At 42.0% G+C, this 23,996-nt stretch overlaps 1 protein-coding gene across 1 annotated transcript in view; it reads right to left on the reverse strand.

Moving 5' to 3' along the window:
• CALCR (calcitonin receptor) overlaps nt 1–23,996 on the reverse strand; it is a 164,528-nt gene that overhangs the window by 44,116 nt on the left and 96,416 nt on the right. Inside the window, 2 exon segments of the mRNA XM_034060559.1 lie at nt 7,366–7,476; nt 11,396–11,549. Of these exon segments, the coding sequence (XP_033916450.1) occupies nt 7,366–7,476; nt 11,396–11,549 (265 nt within the window).

A 23,996-nucleotide genomic window follows, 5' to 3' on the forward strand; every position in this document is an offset into this window, starting at 1 on the left:
TCTAAAGGATTATTCAGATGCAATTATTTATGTGATAACTATCCATTTAAAGCTGTTTATGGAAGAGAAAACAACCTCAGGCTCTGATGTCAAACCTGAAGGCAATGTGCAGTGTTTCAGGTATCAAAGGAAATAATTAATTAAAAATACTGTGTAGAGAAAGGGCAGAAAGCAGTGTATAAAGTGGAGCCTGGATGCTGAAGATGTTGACAGCCCCAGTGCCTGCTAAGTCCTGCTAGGATGAGTAGACGCAGTGCTCACTTTTCTCTAAGGCTACAAAGCATGTAGTCACAGAGAGAAGAAGCATCACAAACATTTTGGCACAGGTTCTAAGTGTCCAATTTAATTTAAAATGGCTGCAGAGTTCTCTGTTAAATCTGATGTGTGTTTGGCTTCTATATGTGTCTCTGGTTCTTGTTCTTGCACTGCAGGTGGTGCTGGCATCCCTTCTGAAATCCGTGTTATATGGATAGCTATCCAGGCTTGTGCTCTCTGGCTTGTCTTCTTTTACTGTGGCAGGGGGATGATAGGGGTTTCAGCACCATACAGCTCTGAAGGATGCCTGGAGCCACAGATGTGTGCTGTGCCTGTGTCCTCCCAGCCACGCTCACATTTCTGCCTGGGAAACCCTGGGTGCTGAGGCATAGATAGTTACTCCTAAACACCTGTCAAGTTTTGGACTAGTTCCTTAGCCTTCCCTTTAAGCATTAGCCACATAGAGTCACTGGAAAGTTTGCCTGAGTAACAAAGGCAGGATAAAACCATAAACTTTCTTAAACAATGACACAGCCATTTATTTATGAAAAACAGCTTTTCAAATCTGACTTTAAAAAGTCTCAAAAGTCTATTTTGACTTCCCTTTGTAATTTTTATAAATTTATTGGCTTTATATACAGATTACAAGCATTTCCAGTCAACACACTTTTACAGAGCCAATTAGCATTTGAACATATACATTTTCATTTTCTGTGGTCAATATTTGCATTTATTTTTCTTAATCAGTTCTGATGATCAATGATTCCATTAATTTGGAAGACTTGTATTCCCTCTATACACCCTAAAGAAAGCAATTGATCATACTGGCAAGCAATTGACAATATCGATCATAGACTGAGCTATCTTCCTCTGACTAGAAATAGTGCCACTGCAAAAAAAGAAAAGAAAAAAGAAGACAATCCTCCAGAACACAGCATAATTTTGAAATTACTTTGAGTTTCAAATCACTGTTTTGGGGGACTTGTTGAAAATCAATACGTGCATCAACAACACCAAGAGAACAGTACACGTTATCTCAGCCTTCCATCACTACATCTTGGAGATAACCTCAGGCTGTCTGTGTAGAAATGTTCCCGATGTACTCACTGCCAGATATTATCTAAAGCTGGAAAAAGTTTTCAGTCATAGATAAAAGATTAATGGTTATGCTACCATGGAACACAGTGTACAAACATCGTACCTATCCCTTGCACTCTGCAAAGTGCATGGCTTTTGTTAATATGACATAGAGTATAATGGTAATAGCACCATCTCTGTACTTCAGTACCTATGTAGGCACTCTGCTGACACTTAATGTGGCCTCAGTAAGTTAGAAAAAAACCTCTGGCCTCATACTTTACCTTGAAGCCAAAGACAACTGCTCCTAGTTTGGAAGCAGTCATGGCCCATGGATTTCTTGCTGTAATGTTGTCAGAATATGGGACTGGGAGATAAGCCTCCCTACTGTCAATCCAAGTGACTCAAACTGGTCCAACATCTCTTCTAAATCTATTATTTTATGCAGAAGTATAACTGTGAGTCTGTAACTCAGTCACTCTTCTACTGAAGTTATTCTACAGTGGCCTAGTACAAGGTGTAGGATCATGAACCTGGGCATCACTTGGCTTTAATGCTAACCAGAAGAACCTAGTAAACTCTAAAGAAATACACAACGTGGAAGTATGGCTAATGCAAAATGGAAAAGTGGGCTTTAAGATTATTAAAATACAATGCAAACTCTAATTTTTTAGGCTCTGCCTTACCAGCTTGGATAGCCCACCGCTGGGATGTCACATTATTCAAAGTGGAGGAACAGTGGCATTGCGTGGGATTTGTCTCACCTGACTTTAGAAACCTTAAGTTATGCAACTCATAGCCAGTTGTGCAGGCTCTCTGTGGTTAGCTTAGAAAGACAGACACTGCAAGAACTCTCTGGGAAAAAAAAAAGGATGACAGAAATCTCATCCACAGGGGTATTTTCATGGGAGTAGTGCAAGTGCCTAAGAAGTTTAACTAGCAGTAATAGTTTTGCATGTGGTATTATCTGTGCTACCAATAGTGCTTTTATGAATCATGTTTTCATAAAAACACCTCAGTCATTTATATTTAACAAATATCTTAACCCAAACAAACATGATAACTGTACCAATCAGCATTTTTACAATTAGACCAACGCTATAGCTAGCATATGTTAAAAGAGTCAACACCAATTTTTTTATTTATTGTTAAGTTATAAGCTGGAAGTTGAAGTAAGTTTTTCTCTGTTGCAGTGCATGCTCAGCACATACCAGACATTGGATTCTTTGCCATTGTTTGGATAGACTTGTGTAGTACTTAGTTTTGCAGACGAGGGAATAGCTGATGTAGCACATCTGATATACTTATGTCCTCAGTAAAATATTCTAGAAGAAAACTTTTCAAAAATGAAAAAAACACCTTATATAATACAATGGAAACCCTAGAAAACTTCCAGTGTCCTACTAAGGGACGCATTATCACTATTGCCGGAGTGCCTCAGTCAGCAGAAATGGAATCTGTATAATAGAGTCATACTGTGCACTGAGGGGATAAGAACTGATTTTTAAAATTCAGATGTCAAGCTTGCTAAGAAGCAGGACAGAAATACACAGAAGGGTAGGGGGAAAAGAAGAAGCTGGATGGAGTTCAGACCTGGTTTATTTATCACTGTCTAAATGATGTCACTTCAAGACAGGAAAATAGCACCAATAGGAATCCAGAGCTGGCTTTTTTTAGCCAGAGTCAGGAAATCTGCATTCTGTGGCAGCAAGACAAGGGCTTTCCCAAGCCCATTCCTCCCTGTGTTGCTTGGGGTGCTCCAGCAGGTGTCTGGGGCTCCTGCACACCAAGGACGCAGTTTCTTGCCTGCAGCCTGCTGTGAGTGCTGGCATGTCACCCTGCTGAGGCACACTGCTGAGTGGGAAGGAGCACATGATGGACTGGATATGCAGGAAGGAGCACCACAGTTTGGTAAGGTGATTGAGGAAGTGGTCACCCTGTTTGTCAAGAGCCAGGTGGGTAGAAGGGGCTGCAACTGCTGTTGCGACCCAGAGTCTCTCACTCTGGTGTGTGGAAGGCCATGATTTCTCATCTGTGTGGCTGCTCTTGTCAGCTTGGCAACCTAACTCAGCTGAACCCTTTGCGCATTTGGCCAGTTGTGAGAAGGGTGCGCAGTGTGTCCCTCAAATACAGCCCCTTGTGGTCACAGGCATCACAGCTGGTAACTCCAAAAGGGTCTGCAAGAGCTACTGCATCTGTCCCCACTTCTCCTGCATGGAGCATTTATCCTTAATTCTCTAAAGATACTTTGTAGAAAGAGAAAGCAATTCAGAGACTGCAGTATGGCACAGGGGAGAGCTGCAGAGAGCACAAATACCGCAGTGCCTCTGTCTCTTCCACTGCTGAGATGCACACTCAAGCAAGTGCAGGGCTGCATTTCCATGCTCCTTGGTTATGAGAGATAACAACACATTCATCATCATCATCATCTGAGTTAATTGCTTATGAATACATATAGATCTGTTTCCAAACTGCACTTCTAGAAACCTGGAACTTGGAGCCACATGGACAGTTATGAGTACCTGGCTTACAAAGTGGACCCAAAGACAGAAACCTAACAAAGTGGAGAAATGAGTTTTGCTAAATGGACCATAAAGTTGGGCCGGGGTTGCTCCCTGCTGGGCTGGCTACTGCTCTTAACCACTCACTGCTCCTTGACTAAGGGGAAAGGAAGCAAAAGTGAAATGAAAAAGTATGGCTGCCACAGTGCAACTTACACATTCAGTTCCATTGCTATGTGACTGCACCTAATAAATCCTGAACAAACACACTGTGCAGGCAGGGTGAGGTGGGTAATGCAAAACTCCCCTGCCACAAACCCAGCAGCCTATGGATGGCAGAGGTCAATGCTCTGCTCCTCCTGCTGCCCCCAGTAAATCTGCCTTCCTAAAAAAGGCCATTGCATTCACAATATATTTCTTTTCATTAGCAAGAATATTACCAGCATGAATTACATATTAAATTCCTACCAAATTCAATTCGCGGAATTTTCAGCATGACCTGGAAACATTTTCAAAGTGAGTACACCAAAGATTAACCTGGATAAAATATGAATATAAAATACAATTCAAGAGAAACTGTACAAGTTGCCTGAATAGGGGAGTATAAACCAGCCCTTCTCAGAGCTTCACAGCCAGGACTGGATGAGACAATGAATTTCCTGCTGTCAGTGGAGGTAAAGCTGTAGGTCTCAGTATGTTTTCCAGACAAATTGATTTGGTTATATGCATTATCACATTGCATGTGATGGACATTGTGAGAAAGAGATTGCTACAAGAGGAAGCAGTTGTTTACTGAAAAGGAAAAAGCTGTCACAGCTTGTAGAGAGGAGTTTCTGTTTGTCTGTTAGCTTTCAGGTACTGATTTCCTTTCACAGGACAGGGCTTCTTCAGGTGAAGAAGGAAGTGTGGGAAGCCCTAGCTAACTAAACAGACTCGATTATCAAAGTGGTCCTTCCTTCTTTCAGAACACGGATGCCTATCTAGTAAGAACTGTTCCTAATTTCAGTTAAATAAGTGTGACTACAGCTGGTAGTTAGTTTTGAAGTTGTCAGACAAAATGAACAAAGCACTGATTTTGTTTTCTATCATTTTGCTTCTGGGTCCTTTTCTCCAGAATACAATTTCACCTTGTTTACTTTCCCACAGAACTTTCTAGCACAGATGTAGATGGGGGGAGAATCCAGTCCTGTGCTAGTTGATAATGTTTCACTTTTCCAGTTAGGAATGTGTAAATATGAAAGCACAAAAGAAAGTTGAACAACATCATTTTATTCCAGAAATCAAAGCTATACCTGGCCTCACACAAAAGTAATCTAGTCATCCGGCTGATACACATCGGTTCAGCAGATCTCTGTGCAACCCAAAGCAGCATAGCATGAAACACTTGTTTTAGAAGTCTACGGAGTTACTTGCATGCTTAAAATATATGCAAGGTGCTTTGATATATAAGGATTTATGATTATGATTAATGCTAAGCAAATCTGATAGGCATTGCAGTTTTCATCATGTGAAACCATTGTTCTTTATAATGAATTTCCTGGTTTTCAGTAGAAAATTTAGCTGTATTTTGTTTATCAGGCATAAGTTCCCAGAGAAAATAATGACTTGTGACACAAAACCTGACAGACTTCTCATGAGAGCTGAACCCGAGCTTTTGGCTACTTATAAGTGGCAGCCACTTCCATTAGCAGCTGGAAGACTTTTAGTTGCCCTCACGATTTCTTGTCTCCCTCCTACTTTATTAAATCCCTGTGTGACAATCAGCCACTTGTAAAGCAAAGGCTGGCTACGTGTTGGTTTGACACTGTAGCTGTAATACATGCCTCAGCATCTACTCTAAGAGAGTGGCTCTGGCTCACCCAGGAGATGCTGAGCTGCAGGGAAACAGTGTTGACTGACCAGGATGCAGGCAAAGAAGCTGACAGAGTTTCTGACAAGGAGAAGAGAGATGTGCCAGGGAAAAATACTGTGTCCAGAAGATCACAGGTATTATTCCTAAACAGGACAGCAGAGACGATAGTAGCAAATGAATAACTGGAGGAGGCTTTTCCTCCTGTGGCTGTGTAGAGAGAACAGGAATACTTCTAAATTGTGGCAGAAAGAATAATTGCAATGTGCACACACTGTGGACCAGACACTACAGCACACATTTTTACATTAGGCAGTGATTTGCAATCAGTTGTACAAGCCACAGGCCTTGGCATTAATAAGCATTAATAAGTGGAGTGAGGTGCTTCTCCATGGAGGACTTCGAGTGTTACTTTGAAGACTGCTGTTGTAGGGGAGAAACTAGTTCAGAATAAGTCACTGGAGACAAGTAGGCAAGTGGAAAAGGTTGGAACAGGTGTCTTGGGAGTGAGCAGGAGAGTGGCTCTGTAAACACACACTGAGGGATGAGGATCTTGAGTCGCTGGGAGAATTCTGTAATCACAGGGCTGTCCAACACCCACTTTTGCAGGTATAAGCTGAAGAGCACATGAAGTGTGAGTAAACTAGGACTGTTAGTGCCACAATTATTTTTCTATGAAACCCATGGAAGCAGGGAAAGCAGAAACCTTGTTGTAAATTTTTCTATTCATCTACTGCAAATGGGATTCTGAAAAATGCGCAACGGATCTGATCCAAGCTGGAAACTTCTCTGTTTCTAAATAGGCAACAAGCTCAATAAAATCAACAGTTTAGCTAAGGATACTAATTAATTCACAGCTATCCACTAGTCTATTTGTTTACTTCCCTGTTGGGAACATACATTTTGGTTTAACCTTACCTAAAATGTGTAGCTTTATAAACCCTAGCACCCCCCAGTGTTTAGTTTCACACGTTTTTAACTGCAGTTGGCACCTTGTATCTATGCTGGATTTAGCACACTGTGGCATCAAGCACCGCCTATAAGCAACATGTCCTGAGGATGGAACACACATGTCTTTCTTCAAACAATAACCTTGCAGTTTTATACTTGTGTCTAATATTTCCTTACATCTATTTAGCAATATTTCTGTCCTTGATTTTTCATTTCATTTGTCCTTCTAAATGTTCTTGAATTACTTCTCTTAGCCTGCAGGGCTGCTAGTATTTGTATGAAGAATTCAATGAACAACTTAAACTTGGAGACTGAAAGAACATTATTTCTGCTCATCTTCCATAAAATGGTATTTTCCAACAAAAACTGGACAAAACCCATGCAGATAAATGTTTCATGTACAGAAGTATTTTCATTACAAAAACTTAGAATGAGATGCTAAAAATGTTTTGGCATTGTAACTAAGTAGCTAGTTTTTTATAAACTACGTTTCATAATCCTGGCTATGGATTATGGGTTACATTTACACGAATATAAATAAATGTAAAATCTTTTACAAATGAAAATATATAAATTAGGCAACCCATTAGCTTGTTATATTTTAATTTCAGCCAAACCCTCTAAGATTTTGCAATGCTCTAAAAAAGCCACTGGGAAAATGCTTCCATTTGATGGCATGAATGTTCTGAAGACTTCAGTTGAAAAGTAAGATAGTAAAAAGAAATACTGTACCAGTTGGATCAAAGTCTGGAAAATAATCTGGGCAATTCTGAGCAGTGATTCTGCCAGCAGGTGTGTCATCCCAGCACAACCAGCCATCCCACGTTCGGTTGCAGAACAGTCCTGGACATTTAAGAGGAATGCAGCAGTTAATTCAACATAGTCACTCCGGAATCTGCTCTCTTCTAGCTTCTGAAGGACTATTGCTGTCTGCAGACAAGTTTTCTTTTTGCAATAATACCTGTTGTTATTGCTGCACTTCGAGTGGTATTTGAGTGCTACAAGATACTTGGTTTTGATGACCTGATGGTGGTGTTTATTCTACTGGAAAGTAATGTTTTAAAGCCTGTTGAACTGAACTTTGAACATAGGGTTTGATCCTATAAACTTCTCTTTTTGAACCGCCTTCTGTCCTTAGCCGTAACACAAGTGGCACCTTACAGACACCTACACCCACATTTCATTTCACCTTCTGCTGTTCAACAGGTCTGAAAATAAAGTCTTTGAAATGTAAAGGTAGGAAGTGCTTGTGGGGATGTCCCAGCTAAAAGCAGTATTTGCAGGGACAGGTTTCTGTAAAGATGTTGCATTATTCAACACTAGAGATCAGTGACATAACTACAAATCTGATGAAGTGGGTACAAGACCAACCTGTAACAGGCAAACTCTGTCTGCTGATGTTGTCTGGGTAGGCATGCTGTGATTCATGCCCCTTCTGGGAAGGCAGCACTGTCCAGGCTCTGTCCCTTACAAGGGCTATTCCTAGCCCCAGAAACAATGGCTGTCTTAAGGAGGCAGAACACAGTTCATTCTTGATTCCTGTTACAGGGATGTTATATACTATGGTCCACAAAAATTGTGCTGTGAAACTGCTTGCTGTAACACATTTTTCTGACTCACTGGATTTATTAAAGCAAAACATAAAAAAACCCCAATCATATACTTCCTACTTATTTTCCATTTAAAATCAGTTTGTGCTGGGGAAAAGCTATTTATCATCATGACCGTCAGATTAAAAGGTTATACAGTGAGAAGATATATCTTGCCTTTTGTGCTTTTGGCTCCGTTTTTGCTTTGGTTCAGATTTGCTGCTATGACCATGTAGGTTGTTTTTGAAAGAAACACATGGAAGGTACCTATCAACCATATAAAGTTAATAAAATATGGGCAGCTAATTGCTTCTGCTGCTTTTGAAATTATCCACAGATAAAGCTTTCTTACTGAAGCAAAAAAGCTCTAAAAAGACATCTCAATTGTTCAAATTAGCACCAATAACCATTTTTAAGTCAAAATAGTCGTGGATTAAAACCTGAAGCATAAAACTTTCTCAATTCTTTCCCCCCAGATTAGATGTCCAGCAGGAAAAAAGATATTTTTATGAACACTTTTTCTTCATTAGCTAAAATTTTATGCTCATCTATTTTTCCATTGTCAAGATAAATGTGTTAATGCTACTTGTTCACTTAATTAATCAATCATCATATCAGCAGTTTTGTTGTCTTTCCTTCAGGCATTCTCATGTTCTTCTCTAGCTTTCAGATGTATCTGAAAGACTTTTAAGAATTGTTTTGCAAAATCAAAGAAAAAGAAGAGAATGTTTGCAACTTGAGCTTGTATCTGAAAGACACTGCAGAATGAGCTTGCTAGGAATTTCTAGCACTAAATCCTTTGCCTTGCCTAATAAAGAAAATAAAACCACTGATGTTGATCTGTGCATTGTGGAATTTGTCATTCAAGGTAATTAACAGGATATATATACACGCATACATCCATAAATATATATAAATATATACACATACATATATAGATATCCACACACACAAACATGTATTTCTTTTTTAAGCACTGCAGGAAATATAACAGTATAAATAATAAAACAAAAAGAAGAGTTGAACACGATATTGTTATATAAATCACCAGCTAAAACCACCACATTTAGGATGGACAGGGAGTGTGAGTGTTGCTCTATCCTAGAGGGATGTTCAGGTGTTTCCATGTGGCTGAGCAAATTTGTTAGGCATGATGCTATTTGTCTGGGATTTAAGGTAATCAATTCTACCTTGAAATGGGCATCTGTATTATACCATCTCTCTGGCTCCTGAGTGTGCGATACTATGCAGCTCTCTGCAGTTCACTGCCATCAGCTTTGAGCCCTCATTGATTATGAAGGATTTAAACTTCCTTTGCTCCAGTGTACAGTAAGTTACATCAGGGACTGCAAAGACACCAGTGACAAATCAGACACATCTCAGCTATCTCTGTGAAGTTGTACCAGACACTGGGTTTTCGTGGAAACCTTAGTGCTAGACTCCACTACTGTTTGTGCTGAAAATGCATGCCCAGTATACTCATATGTTGGGCTTTTCCTCCCAGGAGACATCCCTACTGCTGTCCTTTGCATGAAGGGAATTTCCTATCTCATCCTATCCAGTCTTTCAAATTTGCAGCCAAGAGACTTAGACCCTTGTCCATTTCCAATAATTTACGAAGTGTGCTTATGGAGGGCTGATGAAGATCCTGCAATTCAGTTGAAACTGCAACTTCAGTAGTGTTGGCATCATTCTGTAGTCATCCATTATCTCCATTCTGGGTTATAAATTAATCAAGTTCACGTTGCTATGAACGTAATGGTCCCCAATAGCACCACTTAAATCTAGCTGCCACTTGAAAGACTGCAGAAACTGCTGTGCTTTGTTGGATGGCTGCAGGTGTGCCACTGCTGTCTTCCTGCAACAATGCAGCCCTTGAGAACAGTACCAGGAATTCACATGTCATGAGATGTATAAATTCCAAGCTCATGCTGGGAAACACTTCAGCTCTTTGCAGCTAGTAACATGAGCAAGGTGCAAAAGAAAGGTGAATCCAGCAGAACTATCAATGGATACCAAATGATATATTTACAGAGCTGAAGAAAAGAGTAATTTGGGCAGACAGTGTTTACGCCCTCAAGCCCAGCAACTAAAGCTTGTTTATGTCTGAAACATGATGCTTTCTATCCTGTAAGCCTGTTTAAACACTTGTAGGTTTTCCCCATTTTTTGCCTGAACAAAGACCTATTTAAAGCAAGGGGAATCTCCATATTCATTCCCAAACATTTCTGCACCACGACCTGAATATCTTAACATCTAATTCTTCTTTGAGTCTTACAGAGCCCAGTAAAATCTTTGTGGTAAAAAGCTGTAGAAATGTCTTTGTTCGTGTATTACAAAAAATCCCATATTATCTCCAACCCTTCTATTAAGTTGTGGGTTTTTAATCATGATTTTTAATACCTTTTTTTTGTTAAACTATGTCATCAGCATCTCTCTTCTTAACTTGCACAAATCCCCACAATGGATTCAATATATTTTTTATAGCTTGCTGATAACTTCTTCCAGATTTTCTGTGAGAAAAAGCAACCAGAACTCCCAGTTCTGGAAATGCTGCTTCATTTATACTGTGTGTCTGTAGCACCACTACTATTTGTCATTTCCCTTTTTATTAATCTTAATATATGGCCTGTATTCAGTGAAGATGCCTGCTCAGTGCTTTATGAACCTCTTCTTGCTAATGTTACTGCTGAATAGAGAATACCTGGAACACCTGTATTGATATTGAGCATGACAGCTATCAGTCAAATCACAAATAACAGAAAAACGAAACAATGAGAAAGGCAAACAGAACAACATTTCTATTTAAGAGATCACCATTCACAGTCTGATCTCTGTGTGAGCTTGTTGAAAGGTTCTGGAGAATGCTATTCCCAAAGCAAGAACAAGAGATATTCAAGCAGCCAAGCACTGAGCCAGAAACATAGATGACGAAGGTACTGTCTGCATGGGAAGGAAGGAAGAGCTGTTCATTTCCTGGGCTCATTCCAGGCTTTTTTCTTTCTTTGCACTTAAGAGGATGCTAAGTAAGTGTCAATTTGACTACTGTTTACAGGAAGGAAACTGTGCCCCAAGGAAGGCTATGGGTTAGTATACAGAAGAAAATGTTTCTTTATAGCTATGTAATGGAGCATGGCAATATACAAACAGATTCCTTTAGATTCTTTTTTTACCTTTTTTCTTATATGGAGGAGCTCTGTTCATCCTCTCATAGCATTTGAACTGCGAATCTATTATCTTCTGTCGTATGACTGAATTTTCAGTTACAACAGGCTCTAATGTAGGATCAGTATAATTTACAGTAGAAGAATGACTTGGAACCATTCTCTGTACAGAAAGGAAAAACTGTTAGTACAAGTGAATAAACCCGGAGGATGAAACAAAATCAAGATCACAAATCTCTATCAGGCATTCTTCAAAGGCCTTTTATTTGCACATATGTTTAGCATTATGATGGGCTTTATACTGTTGCAAAGTAAATGCTGAATTTTTAGTAGTTTACCTCATTGGAAACACAGGATTTTAACCAAGCCCTTTTTCTTGGCAAAAGAGAGGACCATTAAATACTTGATAATGTCTCCAAATTTTTTTAATTTAGTTTAGTGATCTGCAAAAAAAAATGTCTATCTTCCCAGAGTTACACCCATGTACTTCTGCTCATGTTGATTTTCCTCCAGACTGCCCAGACAAAATAACTCAATGCCACATCCTCAAAACAGATTATTTTATGGTTTATGTTACCTGCTTTGAGCTTCTTCAAGTGTGATAGAAACACAGGGCAGAGAGTTTTAACCTCACTACCTGGTCTTAGCTTCTACTTCAGTACCTTTAAGCAAAGTGTCCCTAAATTTGAGAGTCTAAATAGCAAGGTCAAGTGGCATCTTCTTACTTCTCCCAATTTGAGCTGCCTGTAGAGCAAAAGGAAGGATCATTGCCTCTGGAAGGCAAAAATGTGAGGTAGAGAAGTTGGTTATCTTTATTTCCATACATTCAGCCATCCCTCTGTTGCACAGGCCAGGTCTGTGAGCCTGGGTGGAAATGAGACTATGGAGCTGTAGTTAATTCTGTTCTGCTTTTCTAATCCTGTATCAAGACACTTTGCATGTAGATGATATGAAAGAATTAGCTCCTCTGCTTCCCCAAGCAAAAGCAATGCTGCTGTGGCACTTTCCTATTTTCCCCTATACTAAACCATACTAAAGCCATCACAAAAATATAGAGTCATTTAAAGGCTGCTTCAAAGTTTAGGATTCTCCTAAACATATAAACTTGACATTTTTAGCAGCAAAAATTAGTACACAGCTCTTTAAGCAAGCTTCTGCAGTGGTTCAGACTGAAACCATGACAAGCTTGAAAATTCAAATACAGCTTACTTATTCCTTTTTTAATTGCACATCAGAAGCAATTGCATCTCATCTTTTTCCCATTTGCACAACTAAAATACCTTTATAAAATACACAGCACAACGAGTTGTTTGACTTATTTAAAAAAATGCCATGACTTTATCCCGAATCTTTTGCACCAAACCATCTCAGTTTAATCTTCTTATAGAATCATAGAATAGTTAGGGTTGGAAAGGACCTTAAAATAATCTAGTTCCAACCCCCCCGGCCATGGGCAGGGACAACTCACACTAAACCATATCACCCAAGGCTCTGTTCAACCTGGCCTTGAACACCACCAGGGATGGAGCATTCACAGCTTCCCTGGGCAACCCATTCCAGTGCCTCACCACCCTAACAGTAAATAACTTCCTCTTTATATCCAACCTAAACTTCCCCTGTTTAAGTTTTATAATTACACCTAATCAATTGTTTTTTCTTAATTTTATCTAATCTCTTGATACAAACATTTTCAACTACATACAGCTACTATCTGGAGAACAGTGAAGGCTTGTTGCACTTAAACAGGCGCTTGAAATGGAACAGGAGGAATAAGAAGGAAGATATTTTCTGGCAGAAACAATTTTATATAAAAGTTATGCGCATATATACACACTCACAAAGATACACTTGGCCAGTTAAGCCACTTGGAACATTTCATCTGGCCATCCAAGTGAAAAAGTAAGCATCCAGAAACCTAGAACAGGAAATATAGAAGCAACGCCAAACATCACAGATCCCTCACTTACAAAAAAATTAAAGGGAGTCACTGAAATACATGAGGCTCATTTAAAAACCAACCAAGCAGTACCCTAAATCCAGCATGTAGTGTAGGAAAGTGCAGATGAGGTTCTTAGACACCCTCAGGTCTCTGTGTCCATGTATTCCCACAGGCATTAGTACTTATCTGAAGTGAGTCATAGATATTCCATGCTTATTTTTTCCATTCTTATTTTGTATAATAGCTCAGTTCAAAGCTATTTGCATTCAAGAGAGGAATAACAGTATTGACAAAGAAAGCTAGAGAGACTTCCATGGCATTGCCTCTGTTCTTGATGATTTCTTTGATACTCTGGGCCAGCCTGGGAGCACACGTCTATTTTGAAAGCATAACCGTCTGATTATGCTTGGGAAACATCACTAGTTTTCCTTGCCCTGAAACACTATTTTATTTGATTTTAGTTTTCTTCTAGGAAGGAGATACCTGTTCTTCACTTCTGTTTGACCTCACAAGATCAAAATCACTTCGCCCTGACAGAGACCAGAAAGATGGTGATGCTGGCCATATACTGTTGCAGTTTCATTTGCTTTATCTGTGCAGAATAAGGCACAATGCAGATATGAAACAATTGGCAAGTGCCAGCTATAGAAACATAGAAAGTGTAGAAATGGTTCAGTGCTTCAGAACATCTTTCCCCCCCCCTTTTTTTTTTTTGGCCTCTTGTACACATTATTTTTAGAAGGACAGACCATTCCCAGGAGATTGCACAGTATGGAAACATATACACTGGAATCAAAAGTAAGATATTCCATCATAAAAAGAAGGTTCTGTTTACATCTTTTTAACTGGTGAAGATGTAACAGATTTTGGTGGGGTAAGCCATAATTCAGAGACTGAAAACACTTTGTTCTTAGAGGTCAGTTTCCTTCCTGGAGACGCTGAAGGCCAGGCTGGATGTGTTTCTGAGCAACCTGACCTAGGTGAAGCCGATTTTTGCCTAGGTGAGTATCTCCAGAGAGGAGCCTTCAGCACCGGAGTCAGGGGAAACCCCGCGTGCAGGAGCCTCCGTTCTGAGCGGCGAGAGCCACCGAGGGAGCCCCGACCCCGCCAGGCCTTGCCCGGGAGCGACAGCGAGCAGGGACTCACAGGGGGCAGAGCCAGGAGGGAGGCCCCGCCCCGAGCGGAGCAGCAGCGCCGCGCGGCGGCTGGCGGAGCGGGTGGGGTGGGGAGTGTTCTCCTCAGGGCCAGGACCCGCTCTGGGAGCTCTGCTCCGGCTGCCCCGGGGGTGGCAGCGTCGGCACCGACCAGAGCCGATGAGAGGGGAGGCTGCAGCGCGGAGCTCGGGGTGCAGAAAGTGCCTGCACCGGTGTCGTGAGGGGAGGGTGCGCAATGGGCAGGGCTGCAGTCGGTGCTCCTGCAGCAGGGGCTGAGCTGGGGAGCACTGTCAGTAGCTGAAAGGTGTCAGGGGAGCTGAGAGGGAACCGGACTGCTTGCTCCAGGCCCGGACTGAGCAGGGGCTATGAGCGTCCACCATAGAGCATACATAAAAGGAGGAGGACATTGATCCAGGCAGCTGTGAGCTACTAACAACAACAACAAAACCACCACCACCACCAAAAACCAAAGAAAAGGAGGAAGAGGTGATTGTCCTGCTGTAATCAGCGCTGCTGCAGACTCACGCTGAGGCCTGGGTGCAGTTCTGGGCCTCACCATTTAAGAAGAACAGGAAGATCCTTGGATGCATCCAGAGGAGGCCACCAAAGCTGGTGACAGGACTAGAAGGCATGTCCTGTTGGGAGCGGCTGCGGGCACTGCGTTTGTCTGGTTCAGGGAAAAGGAGGCTGAGAGGTGACCTCACTGCTCTCTACAGCTCTTCCAAAGGAGGGGAAATTGCGAGGGAGGTGCTGATGTCTTCTTGCTGGGATCCATCAATAGGACATGTGGGAATGGTTCAGAGCTGCACCTGGAGAGGTTTAGAGTCGACATTAGGAAGCATTTCTTTACCTAGAGGGTGTCCAAAAACTGGAACAGGCTTCCTAGAGAGGTAGTCAATGCCCTGTGCCCATCAGTGTTTCAGGGGCATTTGGGCAACACGCTCCATAACATGCTTTATCTTTTGGCCAGCCCTGACGTGGTCGAGCAGTTGGACTTGATGATCACTGTAGGTCTCTTCCAACTTCCAATTTTTTTCTCCCTACTTCCTTTTTTCCCTATCAGTACATGCTGAGGAAATACTGGATGAAGTTTCTTCCCAGCCCTGCTCTAGCGGAAAGGACTAAATGGGTAACCATGTCCCAACACAGGCATTGGCTCTGTCACTTTGTGGGAAGGAGGCCTGTGCCTTCTGATTTGAGCATCGGAACAGAGTTGTGAAAAACACGTGTGAACTGGTTTGTGAAACTCTTCTGTGTTCATCTGGTTTATTTGAGTTTCACAGGATAGCAAAAGAGCACATCCCTGACAGCAGTGAGGCTCAATTATCAAGCCCTCAGCCTGAAGCTGGATGTGCTCCTGGACTCAGTGGTTGCAGATCTTTTGTACGAGGGCAATATCTGCTCATTTCCTTGTGATTTCCCCCCACTCCCAACCCCAGCCCTCCCCCAGATACTAGCTTTTAAAAATGCCCGAGTTGTTGTATTTGGACAAACAGAACCAAACACAAGAGCCTGAGTACAGCCACACTCCATCAGGACTCCATCTGGCCTGATCCTCTCTCTCCAGTGGCACCCCGTACAGGTCTAAAGGAGAGTATATGAGAACTGCAGGTGCACCTCTGTCAGGGTCCAGAGGCTGTTCATGGGCCTCAAAGCCTCGGACCACCCTCCCCTGGGACCTACACGGGAGAGGGCCCCTCAGACCTACATCAGAGCTTGTCATGCAGAACTATATGCATAACATATCATAGCTGTTGTGTTCCATTCCATTCCATTATGTTCAGTTTAATTTCCTGCACTCAGGATGAATTGTGTAATGATGCGACCATTATCTATCTGAAATGCCAAGGGGTTTCAGCACCAACACTGCTTTCAAAAACACAAATCAGAACACAAATCAGGTTGAAGAGAGAAAGAGTATTTTATTTATTAATAAATAAATTTATTTTATATATCTTATTTCAGTTTAGTTAATATTAGTCTAATTTAGTTTAGATTCTAGGATTATTTTCTAAATCTCTCAGAGCTGATGCTCACAAACATTAACCAGATGCTCATACATAGCCAGAAGCAGGCTGATGCATTCTTAGGTCTAGCTTGAAAAAACCTCCCCTGCAGCCTGATGAACAAAGCCGGGGCAGGAGCGGTGCTGTGGTGGTGCGAGAGCAGTGCAAGAAAGAACCCAGCCAGAATGGGCTGGGGAAGACCTGACAAGGGGGGTGCTCAATGCTACAGAGAGAAGCAGCAAGTCCCGGGGCCACGCTGGGGCCACCCTGGGAGTGCAGAAGGCTTCCTCCCCCCGGATGCGGGGCACGAGGGCCACCTGCATGGAGCTCGAGCAGCTGCCTTTGGGCTACAATAGCCCAAAGGAGCCCCATGGAGGGGCTGTGCTCAGCTGCGGAGGTGACAAAAAACCCGGGGACACTTGCTAGTCCACCTGGTGGCAAAAAAGCCTTCCTCCCCCAGCTGCAGGACATGAGGGGTCACCTTTGTGGTGCACGGGCACCAGGCGATAACGCAGAGCACCAGGACCAGAGGAGCCCTGACAAGTGGTCATGCTCAGTGCTCAGAGGAAGGCAAAAACCCCCCGGGGACCGGTGCCAATCTGGCCCGGGGGAAAATTCCTTCCTGACCCCAGAGCTGGCGATCGGCTACTCCCTGAGCACGTGAACAAGACCTGCTCCTGATCCACGGGCTGGTTATGCCTCTGAGGGTACAAGAGGATGCTGGCACTGCCTGTTCTGCCTCCACCTGGAGCCATCTCAGGGGCTCCCAAGAAGAGCAAAATGCTGCTGGCCTGATCTAGCCTGGGAGCCACAACCCTTCCAGTGCCTGGCACTGGAGCTCCAAAGCACTGGCAGAGGGCACTGGGCTTTATAGTGCCCCAGAGCACTGTGATGCTGCGTTGCCGGGTGCTGACACAGGGGTGATGGGGCCCCCGCAGCCCTGCCCACCACAGCCCTGCTGCTGCTGCTGCCCCTTGGCCCAGCGTGCCCTGGAGAAAGGCCTTTGGGGTGCTGGCCCTGAGGCAGTGTCTGTGCCCAGGAGGCCCAGGGGGATGTCCCTGCCCATGGCGGCCACACACTGGGCACTGCTGCTGGCTGTCCCTCTACATTAATGCCTTTGTCCAGACTGTATCAGTAAAGGCTTTTATACCCCATACAGTCATTGGAGTGTGGCGATCCCAGAGGTGAAAGAAAGAACGGGGTTTTGGTTCCCTCTGCATGAACACTGCAGAAACACAGAGAGGATACAGGATTTCCTTGCCTTTCCTTACCCATACACCAAGTGGTAGTTGCTACTATGCTGCTTATGGTGAAATCTTCTTGGAAAGAAGAATTAGTTCAGAAACCTGCATTTGTTACACAGGGTGTTTAGACATTTTCTTGTGTTTATTAGCATTCATGTGTCTAGTTTGGGGGTTTACCTCTTGTATTACTACTTGAATGCAACACTTCACCAATTGCTGCCTAATTCCCTGTTCTTCATAGCTCAATTAAGTGTTTTAATCCCAGTTTGGTTTAAACCATGTGGCCTGAACAGCTTTTTCCTGCAGCACTCAAGAAAAACAAGTAACTGACTCAGTTGAGTAGAACAGTTTTAGGAATCTCAGCTAAGTATCACCTAAGGGTACTGCACAGGGGGCAGAGATTGAGAGATTGGCAACAAATTACCCCAGCACTTTTCTGGATGCCACTGAGAGGGACCTTGACATGCTTGAGACTTGGGCCAATGCCAGCCTTATGAAGTTCAACCAATTCAAGTGCAAGGTCCTATGTCTGGCTCTGGGCAATCCCAGGCACAGCTACAGATTGGGAGGAGAAGTGATTCAGAGCATCCCTGCAGAGGGGGATGTGGGGTTTATGGTCGACAAGAAATTAAACATGATCCAGCATCAGTGTGCACTCACAGCCCAGAAAGCCAAACATATCCTGGACTGCATCAAAAAGAGCATGACCAGCAGGTCCAATGAGGTGATCCTGCCCCTCTACTCTGCTCTTGTGAGACCTCACTTGGAGTATTGTGTGCAGTTCTGGTGTCCTCAACATAAAAAGGACATTTAGCTGTTGGAACAAGTCCAGAGGAGGGCCACAGGGATGATCAGGGGACTGGAGCACCTCCCATATGAAGTCAGGCTGAGAAAGCTGGGGCTGTTCAGCCTGGAGAAGGCTGCATGGAGACCTCATAGCAGCCTTCCAGTATCTGAAGGGGGCTACAAGGATGCTGGTGAGGGACTCTTAATTAGGGACAGTAGTGATAGGACAAGCAGTAGCAGGTTCAACCTTAAACAGGGGAAGTTCAGGTTAGACATAAGGAAGAAGTTCTTTACCATGAGGGTGGTGAAGCACTGGAACAGGTTGTCCAAAGAAGTGATAGTTTCTGCATCCCTCGTGATGTTCAAGGCCAGGTTGGACAAAGCCTTGGGTGACATGGTTTAGTGTGAGGTGTCCCTGCCCATGGCTGCGGGCTTGGAACTAGATGATCTCAAGGTCCTTTCCAACTCTAACTGTTCTATGATCATATGATTTTATAGAGATGTCCCTGCCCATTGCATGGGGGATAGACTAGATGATATTTGAAAGTCCCTTCCAACCTGAAATATTCTATGATTCTATGATTGTATAATAACTTACTGTGTGTAAAGGGCTAATCCAGTTCCTGAAGAAGGCTCTTGTTGAATACGGGTTAATGAGAATAATTTAATACTTGGAGACAGAGAGTACATGTGGTTGTGAATAGGATAGTTGTCTTGGATTGTGCACAAAATTATTTAAAGTGCTCAGCTGTGTAGCCAGGAGGACTGCCCATTCTGCTGCCTTTCAGCAGGCCTATATTTTATTGTATATATTTATGCCCAGCCAAAATTGCTGGCAAAATGTCTGTTGCCCACATTTGAGCCAGAAATTCACTCAGAGAGATTAAAAATATAAATAAGACTGTGTTGCTAATGCTTACTGGAAATTACAGTGGAAATAATTTAATGACATACAGTAATTCTAAAGCAAGTTTGGATAAAAATTGGAATAATACTAGATTTGTGATGTCTCTTAAATTTTCTTGTTTTTTTTTTCTTTTCACCAAACACAAAGGTTCAGACTTGCAAAGTTCTTTGCATTTCTGATGTACTTGCACAGCTTGTGTGTGAAATCACAATAAGGGATTATATGTAAGTGTGTTACTGCTATTGTTCATCTGTGATACACCCTTTTAATGCATTCTTCTCTTTGCTGATACTCATTTCTGTTTGCCTAGATTTGAAAATCTGGCCATGGTAGTTTGAAAAATATTTTCTTCTACCTTAAAATCAGATGACTGTTTCAGCAGATTAATGAAAAAATTAATCTGGTGGCTTGCAAGAGGTTGAGCCATCAGACCTCTGTTTGCAATGCTGGTGTTTTCTATCATGCATAGGATAATCACATGTCCTCCACCACTCAGGGGTCCGAGCCTAAACCCTGACCTCTCTGAAGTCAATTCAGTGGGTTAATGATCCAGTCTTGTATTCCTGGAGCTCACTCTGACAAAAATCTTGGTACAATTTGTGATGTCAGATATTATTTGTTTTAGTCTTCTTATGCTCCTGATTGGAGGGGTCAGGAAAGGGCAAACAGGGTAGAAAGAAATCTTTGTGTCATTATTTTTTTTATCTGAAGTAGCAGGAGCTTAGGAATAGCAACATGGGAGGGAAAGCTTAGTGTGTATCAGGCTAATACGAGAGGCTGACAATGTCTCACAAGTCTCTGTGTCTATATGAGTGTAATCTCATGGATCTAATGATAAGAAAACATCTCTGCTGCTATGTTTTAATAATTATATCTAGGTATTCTAGGAATTAAGTTTTAAAACACTTTTTCACCATAAAAAGACAAGATTAAATAATTTTCATCTATCTATGCTATTGAACAGAATTTGAATGTTCGGAGTCCATTGCTGCATGTTAAAAAGCCATCCCATCCATCAGTAACTTCAGATGGAAGTATAAATGATGTTGATACAACAAAGGAATACCTCGTTCATTTATAAATATTCTTTATTAAAAAGAAATAAATAGTTCACAACTTAATAATCAGGATGTGTTCATAGCCTGAAAATGATTGATATGATTTCTTCAGAAGAGAACTGTTTAAGTGATGTCCCATGCAGCAGTTTAGCAGCCGTACATATGATGTCACTCCTAAAAGTCCAAGTAAATGACGTCATACATACGACCACCAAGCCACCACGTGACAAATGACTGTTATAAGAAAATGAATTATCATTACAAAGAGAAAAAATCAGGCTACTGGGAATACTGAGGTTCACTTCATACCTAGAATTAAGAAAGGAATCTAGAGAAAGCAACTTGGCTTCATTATTGCACTATATTGAAATGAACAAACAGCACCCCGCTTCCTGTAAAACAGACACCTGATTTTAACCTGTGCAAGACTCTGCCCGTTTCTGCAAAAGATAATCCAGACAAAGCAAGTATAAAATGCCCTTTTTTTCCCCCAACAAAATATTGGACACGACGAACAAGCACCCCCAAATTTTTTTTCTTCCACCCTCAAGGAGTTTAAGTATATAAACTGTTGACAATACATATACATAGACATGACACTTAAGAAAAAAGGTATTTGTAGCTTTCTTTGCCTTTTTTTTCACTCCTTCCACTGAATACAGTAATTCTGCAACATTTATTGTTGAGATCAGTCAAAACATACTTTAAATTCTGGGTGCTCTAACTGTTTGTTACTGATTTTGGCAGCTCAAACATTCATTTATTACAATTCTTTTAAAGCTGCTATGTATAGTCACTTTGTGGATCACTAAACTGCTGCCCTTCAATACATCATGTCTTTGATCACATCTTTGACTGAGAGCTCAGCATCATTTAGACTGGTTGCAGAGCCCCTCTCATACTTCAGTTACATTTGAAGTACTTTTCACAGCTGCTAGTGTTAGGACAGAGAAGAAAATGACTGTGATGCCTTAGGAAGGTCATTAGTGCATGATACTCAGTAAACATAACAATATTTCTTATCCATCACAAATGTGCTAGGAAACAGCAGGCAATTTCTCTGGGGAAATACCTCAACATGACATGTTTTACTTAACCACGGAATGTTGAAATTGTCCCATACTCAACTGCTGTTGAGGCAGGAGGGAAGTTATCTCACGGTGATATGCCATGCAACTTAAATTGTAGATTCTGGCAGCTGTTTAAACAAGCATGAGATTATGAGCCACAGCAGATGAAGACAAGGCACTTGTAATGAAAAGCAACTCACAAATCTTATGGTTCTTTTCCACTGCTGCAGTATTTCCTCACATGAGGAACCTTTACTCCCAGAGTAGCCTGATACAAACTAAGAGCTTAAAGGAAGGCTACAGAATACCTCATGGATTTTTGCCTGCAGCTCTGATTATTGTCTTGAGTGGGGCCTCTTTAGGGCAATCAGCTGCATAGCAACACTCACTTTTTAAAAAGCAGAAGTGGAGACAAGACATCCTGATCACCCCTGAAACTGGCGAATGCAACGCAACATTCCTCTCATTTTTGGAAAATCGGTAGCTTGAGTCTCAAATTCTCGCATTAATTCTAACAACTTAAAAACATCAGCAGATTGCTTTCTGAGTTTTCTTTTTGTGAGAAGAGCTTCAGAACTTGCAAGTCTACTTCCTTACTGCTTGAAGCAACCCATAATCCAAAGGGACTTCAGAACAGGTTTTTAAAGACATGATCTCATGTGATGAGACCTGAGGGATTTCATCATCCAAGGCTAGGGAAGCCCCTGAGCTCTGCTAGCCACGCCAAGCAGCAAGTAAGCTTCTGATGAAGTGTGCCAAAGGAGGCTTTGATAGATCTGCAGCAGCTCTTCTAGCCCACAAAGGGTAGGATCTGCTCAGGGTCAGATGTTGGAAGAGCTGCTGTCTAAGCAGGGAAAGGCTTGTGCTTACACTGCTCACACAGACATGAGTTTTGAGACTCATGGTGAGAGGCACTGAGCTGGGCAAGTGGCAGAAGTCCAGAGGACCACATGGCCAACCATATGCATCACACTCCCAGCTGTGAGGATCAAATGGATACACCTTGAGTGGTACCCTCATCATGGTGGCAAGTGTTCTACTAATTGACTCGTGGAGACTTGAACCCCCCACAGCATTGCCAGTTTGTGCAGTTATTGAAAATTAAATTTAGGCTTTCACATAATTAATTTTTCATGTTTTGTGAATGAAACTTATTCACAAGCTTTTCGGGAGCTGACACAGTGTACCAGACTCTGCATAGCTTAATGACTGACACTTGGTAAAAATTTGATAGATTTGGACTTAATGAACTTGTACAAATCAGTTGTTTACTCAAAATTAATTTATTTTAAATGCAATCTTGGTCTGATGGACCTAATTAGATAATAGTGTGGTCTTTAACTGCATCGTCCATTTTGTCCTTACTGTTCACTTTGTGGTTGGCTCAGGACGACAAAATTGGAATCTGTACAAAAAACCTACTCGCATCAATCCTCATTTACAGGAGAAGACCAAGCTACCATTTGTAGGCACTACATGCCAATCCTTACTTGACAAAGTCATGCAGAGAATAGAACTGTCTTTTCTCAATATCCTTCAAAATTGATCAGACACACAGGAAAGAGACCCAAGCTTCTATCCTCTTCAGCCTCTGATGTTTGATGCCTCTGGATACACTGTGCTGACATTCCATCTTTCTTGCAGAGAGAAATGTGCACTGAGGAGATGAACTAATTGCTCCAGCTCACAGGGGCTCACATACTTGAGGAAACAAATCTCAGATACATTCTGTGGCTCTTCATAAGTACAAAAAGCTAGAAAGCATCAGGAATAAAGTGAACTAAGAAATAATTAAGTTAAATTTTTCTAATGGAATTAACTTTGAATTGTAGAGGACTATCTGGTGATGCATTATTGTGCATCTAAAACCAAGGGAAGCCATCAAACTGGAAGACAATGAGTTAGCTTTATTTCTAAATTAGGTTTTGGAGCAATTGGTGCTTTAGTTTTTGTTCAGCAAAGGCAAGTCATTATGGACCTAAAGACAGAAGAGTAAAGTGCTATTTGTTCTATGTAAAAAATTATGTACGTAAGAGAGAGAGTTTCTATCAGAAGGCACCAAAACCCCTTGGTGACAAGTCTAAAAGAGACCGTGGGGAAGGGGTGTCTATGGAGCCCAGAGGAAAAAGCAAGAACCAGTAGGTTGTGTTGCTTTGCAACAGCTTGCAGTCACCAGCTGGGAGTGGAAGACACAGATGAGATGATGACAGTAAATCATCAAAACCATCAAAGAAGAAAGATCTGGAGGATCTTTGTGGATGGGTAGAAAACAGGAATGGGAGATCACCCCTGTGTCACAAATGACTTCGATTACTGTATCTTCCTCAACCTCAGACAGCGACTGACATGTAAGTCCCAGGAGCTCATAGCTCTGGGAACCAAGGATTGATTAGAAGAATCAACAAAGTGGAAAAAGTCTTTTTGGAAGAGAAAAAAGACACCCATT

This window comes from Melopsittacus undulatus, chromosome 1 (assembly GCF_012275295.1).
Source record: "Melopsittacus undulatus isolate bMelUnd1 chromosome 1, bMelUnd1.mat.Z, whole genome shotgun sequence".
NCBI lineage: Eukaryota > Metazoa > Chordata > Aves > Psittaciformes > Psittaculidae > Melopsittacus > Melopsittacus undulatus.